General features: G+C 36.1%; 2 protein-coding genes across 2 annotated transcripts; one reads left to right on the top strand and one right to left on the bottom strand.

Moving 5' to 3' along the window:
- Positions 1-6,097: 6,097 nt before the first annotated feature.
- LOC128855378 (heat shock protein 68) lies at positions 6,098-8,232 on the bottom strand. Its single transcript, XM_054090232.1, has one exon. It carries the CDS (start codon positions 8,230-8,232, stop codon positions 6,310-6,312), a length of 1,923 nt encoding a protein of 640 aa, XP_053946207.1. The 3' UTR covers positions 6,098-6,309.
- Positions 8,233-10,585: 2,353 nt separating this feature from the next.
- LOC128855377 (heat shock protein 68-like) lies at positions 10,586-12,926 on the top strand. Its single transcript, XM_054090231.1, has one exon. The coding sequence runs from the start codon at positions 10,753-10,755 to the stop codon at positions 12,673-12,675; it is 1,923 nt and encodes a 640-aa protein (XP_053946206.1). The 5' UTR covers positions 10,586-10,752; the 3' UTR covers positions 12,676-12,926.
- The last annotated feature ends 4,516 nt before the right edge of the window (positions 12,927-17,442 follow it).

The following is a 17,442-nucleotide window of genomic DNA, read 5'->3' as shown; positions in this document are numbered from 1 at the left end:
AAATCCAATACACTCTGATATGTACAACTGCAAATAAAAATAAACAACCATGAGTATATGTATATTATATAAATCATGAATAATAAAATCAACAATGCCCAAAATTGATTCCCACATTTAACAACTGCGGCAACTCTTACTCATAAGTTTTGACATTTCATAAATAAAATCCGTTTTTTCGTAATTTCTTCATTTTTCGACGATATTTTTTGAGACCGTAAGTTACATATTATTGTTGCATAAAAAGCCACTAATATTAAGTGTATTTGTATGGTGTAGATGCAGTGAAAGTGCTGAAAATTCTATTTAAAAATTTGAAACGGCCAAAACAAAGTGCACAGTGTTCAACTGCCGACAAAAACATAAATTTATTTCTAATGTGTAATATATTACTCTGTTTTAACTTTTAATTTAAATAAACAAAGTTAAATAAAATATTAAATGTAAAACATTTGGTTCAGCATGACCTCGAATAAAAGAACATTGTTAAATTTGAATCCGAAGTGGAGTGTAACTTTTTTATGCAAATATGTAGACGGAGAATCACAATGCCTTGTATGTGAAAAACGTGGTGTGTAAGGTTTTTAACATAAAGAGACATCATGAGCTGCATAGGAGTGAATATGATGAATATGTAGGAGAAGAAAGGAAAAGTATATAAGTTAAACCACCCGGTCGTGGTGGTTTATAAAAAAATTGTTACGGATGAGACAGGTCCTTATTGGTTGATAATCTCATTACAACTGAACTTAAAAATATTTTAATTCTAATACTAAGACTAAAAGCTAAGCCCGTGTGCTTACAACGTGACCAGTACTTTGCTGAGTAGGCGTTTCCCATGGGAACGCCAATCGCTGCTCTGGTATTTCCTCAAAAGCGTTGCACGTGTGGAGTGTTGGGTTACAATGACTTTTTGGTTGAGGTGTGTGAAGTATTGCGTTAGCTTATACAAATCCTTAAGTCTAAACGAAGAGCCCGATTCGATAGCAGTAAGCCATTTGCCAAATTACAGAAGGTCGGAAAAATTCAAATTATTAAAATTTTTTTTAATTTCTTAGGAAAGCGAAGATTACGTTGTAGATGCAAAGCGAGCAACTTATGAAATCGCGTTAAACCTTGTTCGTGAGAATCGGATGGCGAATTGGTGAAGTCTTGTATATTAAAAGCAGTAGGAATTTTGTCCCCTTATCTCGTAGAACTATAAGCAGACGAGTAGATGAAATGGCGGAAATTACAGAATCGGAGTTAAAAGAGCGTATAAAATAATTCAGAGCGATTTCATTGGCAAATGACAATAGTACAGATATATCCGACTTAGCCAAATTAGCGATTTTTATCCGAGGAGTTGATGCCTGACCTAAATATATGTGAAGAACTTTTGGACATTATTCCAATGAAAGGGACGACTAAAGGTGAAGATTTATTTCAATGTGTTAATGAATGTACTGAACGTATGGGTGTATCATGGCGAAAAGTGGTTTGCGTTGCCACCGATGGTGCGAAATCCATGAGCGGATGCAAACAAATTTCTCTAATAATATTTGTGTACTTTGTCATACTGTGAGCATTGCCATATGCATGTGATTTGAATTTGAGAGCAAACAAGTACTCACCAAGAATACCCACTCTACTAAGATAATTTCCCTAATGCTTTTTGAAAAAATCCTCTATTTTTTTAATGGAAACATGTTTTTCCACCAATGTCAGGTAACTAAATTGTCCTTTTTAACAACATAAAATGTTTAATAAAACATGGCTGGTTAAGATTACTGTTCTCTGTTGTGACCAGAATTCTTAAAAAAAAAATGCACTAACATAAAAACATACGATATACATACCTACATACTTATATGTAAACGAAGATAGTTTTTTCATACAGAAAAATGTACTCCGATTTGTCAGTACAAATTTTTCTCCGCATAGTTTAGCGACTATGAAACTTTGACATGCGAATGTTCAAAGTTCTTGATTACAAAAATTATAAAAGTTAATAAAATAGAAATTTGCAAAGATGATGTTAATATTCAAAGAAGCGTTTCCAATAAAAAAACCAAAAGCATTTTATTATTTAATATGAACGATCTAGCAAATCCCAACACTTCAAAATCCCCTAACATGGAATGAAGTCCCCTTATCTGGTAACTTTGCTATTGGCAAAGCTTCTCTCTCTTTTTTACAAACACATATGCGTTGCTGAGAACTGATTAATATACGTACACGCCTATTGCTTACCCTCCTGATGTAAGTTTGTCGCCCCCTCATCTAGCACTTTGCTAGCACGCTCTGCTGCGAGCGTGCCACTCTGCTGCCCGTCCCTAGTTTACATCAAAGAAATTTACGCAGCGCCTTTGACGATTGAAAAATGTCGGAATACATTAGATGTTTAATATTGTTTAGCGATACCCTTTCAGCGAATGAGGTAAAGGCTCCCATCAGAGTTGGACTCTATATTGAGGATGAGTTCGCTGCTGAATAAAAGGCAGATCGCGTATATTGGAATAAAGTTGCAGAGAAGGTGCAAAAATAAGCAAAGAAAGTTTGTAAACCTCCTGATGACATTAACAATAATTCAAATGCGTAATAACGGTTATAAAGCGTTGTTTAAACCCTTGAATTAACATCCGGTAGACACACCTATTTGTGTTTTATTGACGTAAACGACACACTGTGTTAAGTTTCACCGCAATTCGTAAACTTCTTTCCACAAATAGAGTTACAGTTTTTATATACACTTTTTTGTGAGTATTTAGATGAAATAAATTTTAAATGAATAATTTAATTTATCCACAGATGTCAGATAATATAGTAACGTGCTTGGATTTTATTCACATAAAAATTTATTTATCCCAAATAGATTGGCCTTCTAAAAGAAAAGACAAGGAGAAGGAATAGTTAATTTAATTGCGCAATTAGCTGCTAATAATAAACAGTTGGAGAAAATCCGTAAACGACGTCTATTGTGATTCCAAAAAATGATGGCAGCAATACGCATACGAAATTCGATATTACATTTTATAATAAACAATAACGGGCCAAAGCATCTATTTGCACACGCTTTTTTCTGTAATATGAATGCTAAATCAATAATATCTAACAAAAATTGTATTAGGATTGTATCTACAAACCTCTTCTTTGCCGGCGTCCATTTCATTTAGTTTTTATTTTGATCCTTCTTCTTAATAGTAATTATCGATAGCACAGGGTTGTATGTCAAAAAGTATGGTTAATCTCGCTTTTTAATTACGGATTGGGGGTTAAGCACGAAAAAGTAAATCATCTGCTTATATGTAAACGTATTATATAGAAAAAAACAAAAGTATTAAAAAACTATCTTGAACTTCGGAAAACTGTATGAACTAAAAGCAAAGTAGTAAGAATACGAAAAAATAGCAAATTCATTCAAAGTAGATAGTAAAGTATTATTTAGTTAATTAGTTGCATTATATGGATTTTGTGGTATATGTACATACATATATATGTATATATATATAATTGGCGCGTATACCCTTTTTGGGTGTTTGGCCGAGCTCCTCCTCCTATTTGTAGTGTGCGTCTTGATGTTGTTCTACAAATGGAGGGACCTCCAGTGTCAAGCCTACTCCGAATGGCAGATACTTTTTATGAGGAGCTTTTTCATGGCAGAAATACACTCGGAAGCTTGTCATAGCCTGCCGAGGGGCGACCGCTATTAGAAAAATGTTTTTCTTAATTTTGGTGAATTCCGATTGGTACAAGTAGTCACGCACCAATCCATTCGGCTACGGCGGCGACGGATTTTGTAGCAGTATGAGCTAAATATATTTTTGTATAAAATGAAATAGCTTAGTTTTGTCAAAGGTAAATTTTTACCTTTTTTAATTCCATTTCTATAAGGAGTGTTTTTATTTTAGAGCAATAATGACAATCTGGTCTAGAAGGCGGCCTCTAAAAGAAAGTGAGGTGGAGATTTTTTTTCTCTGATTTAGATGATGAAATAACTTATTTTGATGACGGTGGTAGTGTCCTAGTAGTGTCAACATGATGTACACTTTCCTTTGGCATTTACTGTATGTGCAAAAAAACTACGTGGAAAAAATATCAGCCAATCAAATTTTTAGATCTACATAAATTCGATGTGCACCAACTACTTAGGACTAAAATACAACTAACGAAATATTTCCAGATGTTTGAAATAAACAAACCACAACCCATCAAATATTTTGTGGGGTGGTTCACACCCCAGTGAGTCTACCGATGGCTATACCAAAACTTGCGTTAAAAATTGATATGTTCATTCGGAAATGAGAATAAAATTTATGTTTAGGATACATATGTATATACATATAGGGTTGTTCAATAGGTGCGCATCAACTTTTTTCCGATAGGGAGGGCGAACGACGCAATATTTTTTATTTTTCGCTTGTCATTTGTAAACTTCATTAGTATACATTTCATCATGGAACGCTACACACTTGAGCAACGATTGCAAATCGTGCAAATTTTGTATGAAAATAATCGTTCTGTTGCTGCTACTTTAAGAGCATTACGGTCATTTTACGGTCCATTTAACAAGCCGTCCCGTTTTGGGGTTATGTGAAGTCATTGCTCTACAGTAACAAGCCGGCGACGATTTGTGAGCTCAGAGCCAATATTGAACGCGAAATTGCTGGAATTTCGGCCGATTTATGCAAAAGAGTGGTCGAAAATTGGGTTAAACGATTGGACTTCGTAAAACGTGCACGCGGTGGTCATGCAAAAGAAATCGAATTTCATACTTAAATGTATATGTTCAAACTCGATAATAAAAAAAATTAGTTAAAAAAGTCAAACCGTTTGTGTTTTATTCAAAAAAGTTCAAAAGTTGAAGCGCTCTTACTGAAACCCCCTATATTTACTATTCTAGATTTTGATTTGCTTTTAGGAATTCTTCTATTTAATAAAAGAAGATAATAAATCGTTTCTTGCTTTAATTTCCATGCGTCTCATTTGCTTACGTCCAGTAATAAATTATCACCTTTTTGTTTATTGCTGCAAAGACCGCAAAGCTAAACTTTCCATTACTACCACGATATATTTGATACCACGCTCGATTTTTTATTTCAAATTTTCCCTATTTTTGGAAATAATGATTTATCGATTCTCGCTTTTTATGGAAAAATAATTTTGTCGATATTTTTAGTCCAAATTTTCACTATTTTTGAAAAAAATGATTTACCATATGTCAAAGGTTAATTTAACTCTTCTAAAAACTACAAAAGTTCGATCGAACCTCGAGTGAATATTGTTACTTTTCTGTGCTTGTATTTAAGTAAAATAAGCGTATGTAATAGAGCATTTTTTCAAGCTTATGCAATAATTTAGCATCTTTAGCGTTAAATAAGTAATTTATATATAAAAAGTACTATAAATCAAAAGGCTGATATAGTGACTACATTTGTATGTTATAATTTTTAAATTCGATCCACGCACTTAGGCATTATAAGAAAATATATCGTGGTAACAATGGAAAGCCAACCCGAACGCCGTCTAAAACACAAAAAAATACATATAAGCAAAATGTTAACATTTATCTCAGCAGCATATGTCAAACCTGCATCGTGATGCATTTCCGAAGGACCCTTCATAAAAATGGGTGTGTTCAACACTCAATAATTACAGAATATAGCGACCCTGTTACTTTTTTGAAGGCCGGTTGCTGATACTCAGCTGTTTAGCTGCAGCAATATTGCAGAAAACATTTTACGTTGAACGTGTTTAAAAATATGGAACCTCAAACCAATAACTTCGTTTCATTTGTACCTATTTTTGCGCTAAAAGCAATATTAAACTTGAAATTTTAGTTTACTGAAAGAAGGCGTGGTGTTTGTTCTGCTGCAGAATTTTTGAAAAGGAACGTGATGCCGTCCATAAATAGTAATGCCGCAATTATTGCATTTCGAACTCAACGTTAGTAATTAGACCAATTACACGCTTACTATGTATGTATGTAAATGGTCACACAACCACTCATTTTGACAAATTATTCCATAAAAAAGCTTAGATATTTATTATTGATTAATAGGCAACAGATTGCAAGCATAATGTTCCATATAAATAAAAACCACATTATTTCAAAACCTAAAGCTGCCAGCTTTGGCTTTATTTCACTTAATATAACTCAATTTTTCATATTTTAACTAAATAATACTTAAGCTTTCCAAATAATTAACAAATTTTCTAAAAACAAAGTAACATTTAATTAGGTTTACAATTAAAATAATTGAATAACAGTCTTTCAGGGTTTAATTAATATATATTTCATAAAGCCATACTTAATAGTAGCGTCCCACTCTAATCAACCTCTTCTACAGTTGGTCCACCATGAGTACCGCCTCCAAAGCTACCAGCCTGTGCACCACAATTACCAGGCTGTGGACCAGCACCTGCCTGTTGGTGCATCTTTGTCATTATGGGACTGCAAATTTTCGTCAATTCTTCTAATTTGTACTCGAACTCTTCCTTCTCAGCAGTGGTATTTGCGTCCAACCATTTAATTGTCTCACCACATTTCTCCAGCACACGATCTTTATCAGATTGACTTAGTTTACTGCCAGCTTCATCGGCTGCTTGTTTCACACCAAACACATAACTCTCAAGTTGATTGCGGGCAGCTATGCGTTGGCGGTGTTTTTCGTCTTCTTCCGCATATTTTTCAGCTTCGTTAACCATTCGGTCGATATCAGCCTGTGACAATCGTCCCTTGTCGTTCTTTATGACTATATTTTTAGCGTTTCCAGTGCTCATCTCCTTCGCCGTCACGTTCAAAATGCCATTGGCATCCAAATCAAATGTTACATCCACTTTTGGTACTCCGCGCGGCGCTGGAGGAATTCCAGTCAAGTTGAATGTGCCGAGCAAATTGTTATCTTTGGTCATGGCTCGTTCACCCTCAAATACTTGTATGGTCACAGCTGGTTGATTGTCTGCATAAGTGGTGAAGGTTTTTGACTGTTTGCACGGAATGCGACTGTTTCGTTCGATTAGTTTCGTCATTACTCCACCAGCGGTTTCAATTCCAAGAGATAATGGTGCTACGTCAACCAAGAGAACATCCTGAATTTCACTGCTCTTATCACCACTCAGAATAGCGGCTTGAATCGCAGCACCGTAAGCAACAGCTTCGTCGGGATTGATTGAAAGATTCAGTGTCTTTCCTCCGAAGAATGATTGTAGTAAACTTTGCACTTTGGGAATACGAGTAGAACCACCAACAAGGACAATATCGTGAATTTGACTCTTGTCCATTTTAGCATCATTGAGAGCCTTCTCCACCGGTTCCAGTGTACTACGGAACAAATCACCACACAGCTCCTCAAAGCGTGCTCGACTAATTTTTGTGTAGAAATCTACACCTTCATACAAAGCGTCAATCTCGATGCTGGCTTCTGTACTGGAGGACAATGTGCGTTTCGCTCGCTCAGCCGCTGTCCGTAGTCGACGCAATGCTCTTGGATTCGAGCGCAGATCTTTCTTACATTTACGTTTAAATTCCTCCGCGAAGTGATTGACTAGACGATTGTCGAAGTCTTCTCCACCCAAATGAGTATCACCAGCAGTCGCACGCACCTCAAACAACGAACCTTCATCGATAGTCAGGATGGAAACATCGAAAGTGCCACCGCCCAAATCGAATATGAGAACATTGCGTTCACCCTTAAGATTTTTGTCTAGACCATAAGCCAGCGCTGCTGCAGTTGGTTCATTTATAATACGTAGTACATTAAGACCCGCAATAGCTCCCGCGTCTTTTGTGGCCTGACGCTGCGAGTCATTGAAGTACGCCGGCACTGTGATTACTGCATCCCTCACTGATGTACCCAAATACGCCTCAGCCGTCTCCTTCATTTTGGTCAGCACCATTGAACTAATTTCCTCTGGTGCAAATCGTTTTTGTTCACCTTTGAATTCGACACTGATCTTTGGCTTTCCACAGTCATTCACCACCGTAAACGGCCAATGCTTCATATCGGCTTGAATTTTTGTGTCATCAAATTTCCGTCCAATCAAGCGTTTAGCATCAAACACAGAGTTCTTTGGATTCATGGCAACTTGATTTTTGGCGGCGTCACCAATGAGCCGCTCCGAGTCGGTGAACGCAACATAACTTGGTGTTGTGCGATTGCCTTGGTCGTTCGCAATAATTTCCACTTTACCGTGCTGGAAAACTCCAACGCAGGAATATGTAGTTCCTAAATCAATTCCAATTGCTACCATTTTTGTTTATTTTTGCGTATCTTTCAGTTCACAATTATAATACTTTTCTACTTCACTCTATAATACAATTTTAGTATATTATTGTTATTTCGCAGTTTTGTTTTGCTAAATATGATTAGCTATTTTGTTATTTTCGCTTTGACTTTTCAATTCAAACTATGTGGAGGAGAAATTTTCTGCTACTATTTATACAAAATCGTCGAAGAGAGAATTATCGAGAACAGATTTCTCGACCTTTCGCGAAAACTCTGACAATCCAGGCGAATTCATAGCTAGAGCGACAACACATTCAAATGTATTTTGTTGTTATGCATGGTTCGTTATCGAAATAGAGAACAAGCGAGAAATGTTGTTGAGAGAAAATTCGGTACAGGGTGAAAAAATATACTAAACAAAAAGCAAATCAGCTAAATTAACTCAAACAGAGGTTGGGATATGTTAAATGGTATGAAAAAGGAAGTTTCTAAGGAAAATTTTTTTATAATGTAACATGCTTTGAAAACAAAGGTTGTCTGGAGGGATAGAGGTGTGTATCTCTATCTTAAAACTGAAAGCCGCACTCTCCGGTGGCTTATAGTTTTCACGTAATTTATTGTTGAAGTTGTGTAATTTAGCAAAAAGTTGGTAATGCCAGACACCCGCAATAAGAACGAAGTTTGCATGCAGACACGTTCAGTTTGTAAATCTTTAGTATTTTTTGCTTTAGTTTCGAATTGAGAAACATTTTCGAAAATATAAACATATACAATTGAATTTTACAAGAGCGTTAACTAGAAGGGTTTTTCAAAATTTTACGATTTTTGCTTAGAACTTGTTTATGCATGGGCGGCCTTCTGCCACGTTTTAAAAATATAACCCTCATCAGTCAAACTCCGGCTACGGCATTCACAGTATTTTTGGAAAGTGATGATATGGGTAAAATTAGTAAAAACACTTGTGTATATTTAGTGAATTTAAGATAAGTGTAGAAACATACATATATGTATGTTATAATGTGCCAAACTATAGTGAAGTTCCCGAGGTCACTTTGAAGGCAAATAATTACCATTTACGGAATAATTGAGAGTTAAAACGGTTGCAATTTCTGCAATTTTTCGTTATCTTTTGCCCTTTTTATAAGGATGAATAACGTCCTCCCTGTTTCAAAGTGAGGCCCGTTTTCCCATTTTAAAAATTTTTAACTTTTACAACTTTTCTTTACAAAAATTTTTTGAGAATGACTTAAGACGCTAAGCTAAACAGAAAAAAATACCCTTCACCGTTATCACATTCTCAGAGAAAATATAAAAAAACTGCACCATTTGAGCTGTGAGCGTGTTGTGATGAGAAAACTATTTGTTTCTATAGTTTTTCGGAACGCTTTGTTTCTGTTAATTTTCTTTCTGCAGTGGTAAACATTACATACATATGTCATTACACGTCGTATACATATTTTTTATTAAATTTAATAAACACCGAGTTCATCTCTCTAAAACAGTATTAACTACATCAAATAAGCTGTGAGCCCCTGTACATTCAAAAGACCAAAAACAAGAAAAAATTTACTGCTCTATCGAAGTCACCTTGTATAAATTCGCTTTGGACCAAGAATGATGGTAGCAATTCGCCTTGAGCGAAATAGATTGCAGGAGAGAAACGTGTTGAGAGAAAATTCGTGTACTGAGCTAACGTACAGGGTGGGCAAATATACAAAATCCATAAAACTAAATTTACTCAAAGGGTAGATTTGAATTTTGAAAAAACCCTTCTAGTTAACGCTCTTGTAAAATTCAATTGTATATGTTTATATTTTCGGAAATGTTTCTCAATTCGAAACTAAAGCAAAAAATACTAAAGATTTACAAACTGAACGTGTCTGCATGCAAACTTCGTTCTTATTGCGGGTGTCTGGCATTACCAACTTTTTGCTAAATTACACAACTTCAACAATAAATTACGTGAAAACTATAAGCCACCGGAGAGTGCGGCTTTCAGTTTTAAGATAGAGATACACACCTCTATCCCTCCAGACAACCTTTGTTTTCAAAGCATGTTACATTATAAAAAAATTTTCCTTAGAAACTTCCTTTTTCATACCATTTAACATATTCCAACCTCTGTTTGAGTTAATTTAGCTGATTTGCTTTTTGTTTAGTATATTTTTTCACTCTGTACCGAATTTTCTCTCAACAACATTTCTCGCTTGTTCTCTATTTCGATAACGAACCATGCATAACAACAAAATACATTTGAATGTGTTGTCGCTTTAGCTATGAATTCGCCTGGATTGTCAGAGTTTTCGCGAAAGGTCGAGAAATCTGTTCTCGATAATTCTCTCTTCGACGATTTTGTATAAATATAGCAGAAAATTTCTCCTCCACATAGTTTGAATTGAAAAGTCAAAGCGAAAATAACAAAATAGCTAATCATATTTAGCAAAACAAAACTGCGAAATAACAATAATATACTAAAATTGTATTATAGAGTGAAGTAGAAAAGTATTATAATTGTGAACTGAAAGATACGCAAAAATAAACAAAAATGGTAGCAATTGGAATTGATTTAGGAACTACATATTCCTGCGTTGGAGTTTTCCAGCACGGTAAAGTGGAAATTATTGCGAACGACCAAGGCAATCGCACAACACCAAGTTATGTTGCGTTCACCGACTCGGAACGGCTCATTGGTGACGCCGCCAAAAATCAAGTTGCCATGAATCCAAAGAACTCTGTGTTTGATGCTAAACGCTTGATTGGACGGAAATTTGATGACACAAAAATTCAAGCCGATATGAAGCATTGGCCGTTTACGGTGGTGAATGACTGTGGAAAGCCAAAGATCAGTGTCGAATTCAAAGGTGAACAAAAACGATTTGCACCAGAGGAAATTAGTTCAATGGTGCTGACCAAAATGAAGGAGACGGCTGAGGCGTATTTGGGTACATCAGTGAGGGATGCAGTAATCACAGTGCCGGCGTACTTCAATGACTCGCAGCGTCAGGCCACAAAAGACGCGGGAGCTATTGCGGGTCTTAATGTACTACGTATTATAAATGAACCAACTGCAGCAGCGCTGGCTTATGGTCTAGACAAAAATCTTAAGGGTGAACGCAATGTTCTCATATTCGATTTGGGCGGTGGCACTTTCGATGTTTCCATCCTGACTATCGATGAAGGTTCGTTGTTTGAGGTGCGTGCGACTGCTGGTGATACTCATTTGGGTGGAGAAGACTTCGACAATCGTCTAGTCAATCACTTCGCGGAGGAATTTAAACGTAAATGTAAGAAAGATCTGCGCTCGAATCCAAGAGCATTGCGTCGACTACGGACAGCGGCTGAGCGAGCGAAACGCACATTGTCCTCCAGTACAGAAGCCAGCATCGAGATTGACGCTTTGTATGAAGGTGTAGATTTCTACACAAAAATTAGTCGAGCACGCTTTGAGGAGCTGTGTGGTGATTTGTTCCGTAGTACACTGGAACCGGTGGAGAAGGCTCTCAATGATGCTAAAATGGACAAGAGTCAAATTCACGATATTGTCCTTGTTGGTGGTTCTACTCGTATTCCCAAAGTGCAAAGTTTACTACAATCATTCTTCGGAGGAAAGACACTGAATCTTTCAATCAATCCCGACGAAGCTGTTGCTTACGGTGCTGCGATTCAAGCCGCTATTCTGAGTGGTGATAAGAGCAGTGAAATTCAGGATGTTCTCTTGGTTGACGTAGCACCATTATCTCTTGGAATTGAAACCGCTGGTGGAGTAATGACGAAACTAATCGAACGAAACAGTCGCATTCCGTGCAAACAGTCAAAAACCTTCACCACTTATGCAGACAATCAACCAGCTGTGACCATACAAGTATTTGAGGGTGAACGAGCCATGACCAAAGATAACAATTTGCTCGGCACATTCAACTTGACTGGAATTCCTCCAGCGCCGCGCGGAGTACCAAAAGTGGATGTAACATTTGATTTGGATGCCAATGGCATTTTGAACGTGACGGCGAAGGAGATGAGCACTGGAAACGCTAAAAATATAGTCATAAAGAACGACAAGGGACGATTGTCACAGGCTGATATCGACCGAATGGTTAACGAAGCTGAAAAATATGCGGAAGAAGACGAAAAACACCGCCAACGCATAGCTGCCCGCAATCAACTTGAGAGTTATGTGTTTGGTGTGAAACAAGCAGCCGACGAAGCTGGCAGTAAACTAAGTCAATCTGATAAAGATCGTGTGCTGGAGAAATGTGGTGAGGCAATTAAATGGTTGGATGCAAATACCACTGCTGAGAAGGAAGAGTTCGAGTACAAATTAGAAGAATTGACGAAAATTTGCAGTCCTATAATGACAAAGATGCACCAACAGGCAGGTGCTGGTCCACAGCCTGGTGATTGCGGTGCACAGGCTGGTAGCTTTGGAGGCGGTACTCGTGGAGGACCCACTGTAGAAGAAGTGGACTAAATATTTGATGATAGTACAATATTATATGATCAGTATTATAACCGTAACCGTGCCATTGATGTAATGTATGTAAAATAAAAGAATATTGAGTTCCTAAATAATATATTGTATTACATATATAAAACAATAAATTATTGTCCAGAAATCGATTGAAAATGCGATCGATCAAGTGGTTTAGGATTTTAAGATTTTAAATTAAGTTACTAATTAAATAAAGCCGACTGCTGTTAAAAGTAGTTTTAAACATAAAATATTGGTTTCATTTGATTTGTATTTTATCTACCAGGAACAAGGTGTTGTTATGTCTTTAATGATACTTTAATTCATTTGCTGATTTCGTCGCGAAGAGTTATGAAAATAAGCGCTGCTGTTGGTGATATCTAAAATCAGAATTGCTGTAAATTCTATTTTGTAATAATTTCTGTTGAAGTAAAATTATTTGATGAAATCTCTATATTCAATAGATCCTGTTACCTTCCATATTATCAACTGATGCATTTGACTCGAAAATGGCCTGGAGTTCGTTACTGTTGTTTTTCGCATTGGTTGTGGAAAGTTACTGAAGAAACAAAAGTTTTCTATCGGATATAGACGCGTGTCATTCCGGTTATGTAAGCCCGACTGCAGTGGGAAAAACTTAGTAAGTATCAATTGCAAATTGCTGCCTTAGAGCCAATATGCATATCTGGTGACCTGTAAACTGGATATCGAAAGACGGCTTCCTTACTCGAAGTGGCCAATCATCAATTGAAATTAGGTTCATGAACCAAAATGGAAATGGATCGATCACATAATCTGTTAACCTGCTATTGACATCAGCAGAATGTCGTTGGACTGGAACGAGCAAGGCTCTCGGCAGTAGAGGACGACCAAGAGGAGCATGGAGGCGAAGCCAATTGAATGAAATTACGACTGTTGACTATTCGCTCAATCGGCCACAGATGAAGTTAAAAGCTGCAAATCGACTCCAATGGAGCTTATTTGTTTCGGTTGCGCCCCCCGCCGGCGTATTAGCAAATAATTATAATAATCAATGTTTTCCAATAAATATGTGAACGATATTTAGAAGTTTTTTTACGACTTGGAATCGGTTTAAAGCGTACCTCAAAGAAATAGGTATCCATGCATGAACATAATTTTGTATTAAACTGGAAATCGTTGTATACTTTTGAATATAATTATCTATAATTATAATTAAAAGATTACTTTAACCAAACCTGTGATTTTTTGTTCTTTTAATAATTAGTATGGTTTGCTTAAAAACACTTCATTCTATTCTGCATGGAGACCACAATATGTTTCAATGTCGAAGGTTTAATAAGCCAATAAAACTGTTCTTTGAGCTGTTGAATAGTTTCAAAATGCCTGCATTTCCTATAAACCTTTTTCGATAGTATCCCCCACAAGTCTTACATTGGGTTTAGGTTCGGGCTGATCGCTGACCACACCAAAACCAGGTTGTTTCTATATGAATGAACCTGATTTGTGATGGGCGCAGTATGGGCGTTTTCCAAAACACCTGTTGCTTTGTGTTCGATCTAAGTAGCATGTTCCTAAACGCAACTCGGAAATTGACGATGTATCGTGTTCCTAAAAGTATCGCTGATGTTTTTGATACGCAACAAAAAGCAACCAAGGCATCACTAAAAAAGCTGATGCCATATGAATACCTGCACAAAGAACACATGGCGAAAAACGAAATGAAAGTTTAATTTAATTTAATATTTAATATTTAATTTTTAATATTCTAATAATATTTAAGGGTTATATAAAGTTAGAAGGAATTTTTTCTGAGAAAACTTTTCGATTTATTGATCTAAAAATTTGTACACATATTATGCTATTTTTTACCTGTATTTTAAGACTTAGTATTAGTAAAAATATTTATTTGGAAAGGAGCTACAGCTGATCTCCGGGAGCTCCTCTCAAAAAAAACGTTTTGCGGTGACCACTATATCTCTGAACTGGATCCTCTGAAATTAAAAAACCAAACAGATTTCGTTAAGGTGATATTAATTAATCGAAGCTTGAAAACTTATTTAGCTTGAAGCTTAAAAACTTATTTAGCTTTTCAACATCGGCTTTAACTCTTATGGAAACATATTTTAGTGACCGATTAGAAGCAGTATGTGGTGATAATACCACATCCAACTTGCTACCTGTAACCAGAGGTATACCTCAAGGCTCCTTGGCCCTCTTTTATTTGTCTTGTGCATTAATGATTTGTTTAGTGTGAAACTAATATAGTGATGTCCATGTACATATATGCCGATGACGTTCAATTATATGTTAGTTGTCCCATTAGCTGTATTGATATTTGCATCAGTAATTTGAATTTTGACTTGAGACTCACAAGCAAGTGGGCTTCTGACAACGGATTAGTTCTTAATCCTGATAAGTCCCAATGTATCGTTATATAAAGGGTGGTTAGGTTTCAAGGGCCGGTGTTGATTTTGAATGAAATGCAATTTTTTTAGGAAATTATTGTCATTTTTCTTTATTATGATAATATTGGTGTGGCTCAATTACGTATGAAACAAAATACCGGCCAAATGACCGCCGCGGCCTCGGCGGCACACCTCCATCCGATGGTCCAAATTTTCGATGACGCTGAGGCATAATTGAGGTTCTATGCCGTTAATGTGCCGAATCATCTCATCCTTTAGCTCTTTAATTGTTTCTGGCTTATCGACGAACACCATTTCTTTCAAATAACACCAAAGAAAGAAGTCCAACGGTGTCAAATCACATGATCTTGGCGGCCAATTGACATCGCCGCGACGTGAGATTATTCGGCCATCAAATTTTTCGCGCAAAAGAGCCATTGTTTCGTTAGCTGTGTGACAAGTGGCACCGTCCTGTTGAAACCACATATCGTCCACATCCATATTTTCCAATTCGGGCCATAAAAAGTTCGTTATCATCTCACGATAGCGAACACTATTCACAGTAACTGCCTGACTGGCCACATTTTGGAAAAAATACGGCCCAATGATGCCGCCGGCCCATAAACCTCACCAAACAGTCATTCTTTATGGGTGCATTGGTCCAATCACTCTTGGATTATCGTTCGCCCAAATGCGGTAATTCTGCTTATTGACGAATCCATTGAGGTGAAAATGTGCTTCATCACTGAACATGATTTTTTTCACGAAGTGCGCGATATGCATTTTGATTTGAACGCCCGTTTTCATAATAAGCCTGAATAACTTTAACGCGTTGCTCGATCATGTATCTTTCCATGGTTCAAATTCAGTAAGTCTGAAATTGAAAAATGTCAAACGAAATGCAGAAAAAAACTTGACGTTTAGGTGTGGTTCACATTCAACATCGCCCCTTGAAATTTAACCACCCTTTACAAAAAATATCTCAAGTTGGCTATACAGAAGTCAAACTAAATGACACTGTGATTAAATATGTGGACATTGTTAAAAATTTAGGGGTTACATTTAATACAACTTTGACATGAAGCAACCACATCTTTATTGCCATAGGCAAAGTTTATGGTATGCTTCGAAATTTATGGGCAATTCAACATTTTACACCAGTAAATATTCGACCGCTACTAGCTAAATTGTATTTGTTACCAACGTCACTGTATGGTTGTGAGTTATATACTCCTTGTAAAAAACGTTATGGCCACATTTCTGTTTTTGCGAAACACATTGCTTCCGTATCTTTTTACGATTTGCTTAGGTTTAAATGTTTAGTTTTATTCCAAAAGATCATAAACACTCAGGAGCCCAGATACCTCAAAGATCGAGTTATGTTTTCAAAGTCCTGCCGTTCATTTAATTAAGTCCCGATGAAATACAGTTGTTTGGTGACTAAACATCAATACTTTGTGTTCTCTGTCCGTTGTCACAAAATTAAACGTATAAAAAGAAAGCTCGTGCTTCAAACGTAAATTGCTTCGCTACCAACAGCTGTAATTTTAATTTTGATTTTACTGTTAATCCTTTTATCTACGATTTAGTTATGTAAACTATTCTTACGGCCAATTATTGTAAAAATAATCCATGGTTGTATGTTTGACTTTAATAATAAATAAATAAATAAGCAAAATATATTTTTTTGACAAAATGGCGGTTTCTAAAAAAAAAACATAGATTTTTGATCAAAATTTTGGCCTTAAATTGTTTATAAAAAAAAATTTATCGGTGAGAAAAAATCTTCGATTAATTACTAAGAAATATATTTGAGAAGCTCGTGTTAAAATTTGAGACTAATCGGTAAAATTTGAGACTAGCCGTTTTCGACAAAATGTTGGTCACCGACTTTGAAAAGACCATTTTGAGAAAAACGCGTTTAAAGTACGGCCTTGTACTTTCAAGCACTCTAAAACGCCTTTTCAAATTTGCGTGTAACTACGAAAATATTCACCGGAAACGGAACGATATTAAATTTCTGTGTGTATTCTTAAATATATGTACATTAAGAAACTAAAATAAAAAAAAACGATTTTTTGAAAATTCTAACTGTATACAATCCCTTAAAGTAAATAAAAATTTTCAAAACGTCAACAGGGTTGCAAGGCATACCTTTACAAAGTATCAATATTTTTACTTATATATGATATATGTTTACGGTACTTATGCAGTATTGATACGATGATTTTACATTGTATACATACATACATCCGTTTCGAAAAACCCCTTTTATATTGGGGTGTTCTCTTTTTGAAAATTTCAAGGTTCCCAGCAAATTCATTTGGTATTTCATGTGACAGCTGAGCATACATATGTATATATGTACATTTCTGCATTG

This window comes from Anastrepha ludens, chromosome 2, assembly GCF_028408465.1.
Source record: "Anastrepha ludens isolate Willacy chromosome 2, idAnaLude1.1, whole genome shotgun sequence".
Classification (NCBI taxonomy): domain Eukaryota; kingdom Metazoa; phylum Arthropoda; class Insecta; order Diptera; family Tephritidae; genus Anastrepha; species Anastrepha ludens.
The sequence above is the reverse complement of the archived record's forward strand: the minus strand, read 5'-3'. Positions and strand labels throughout refer to the sequence as shown.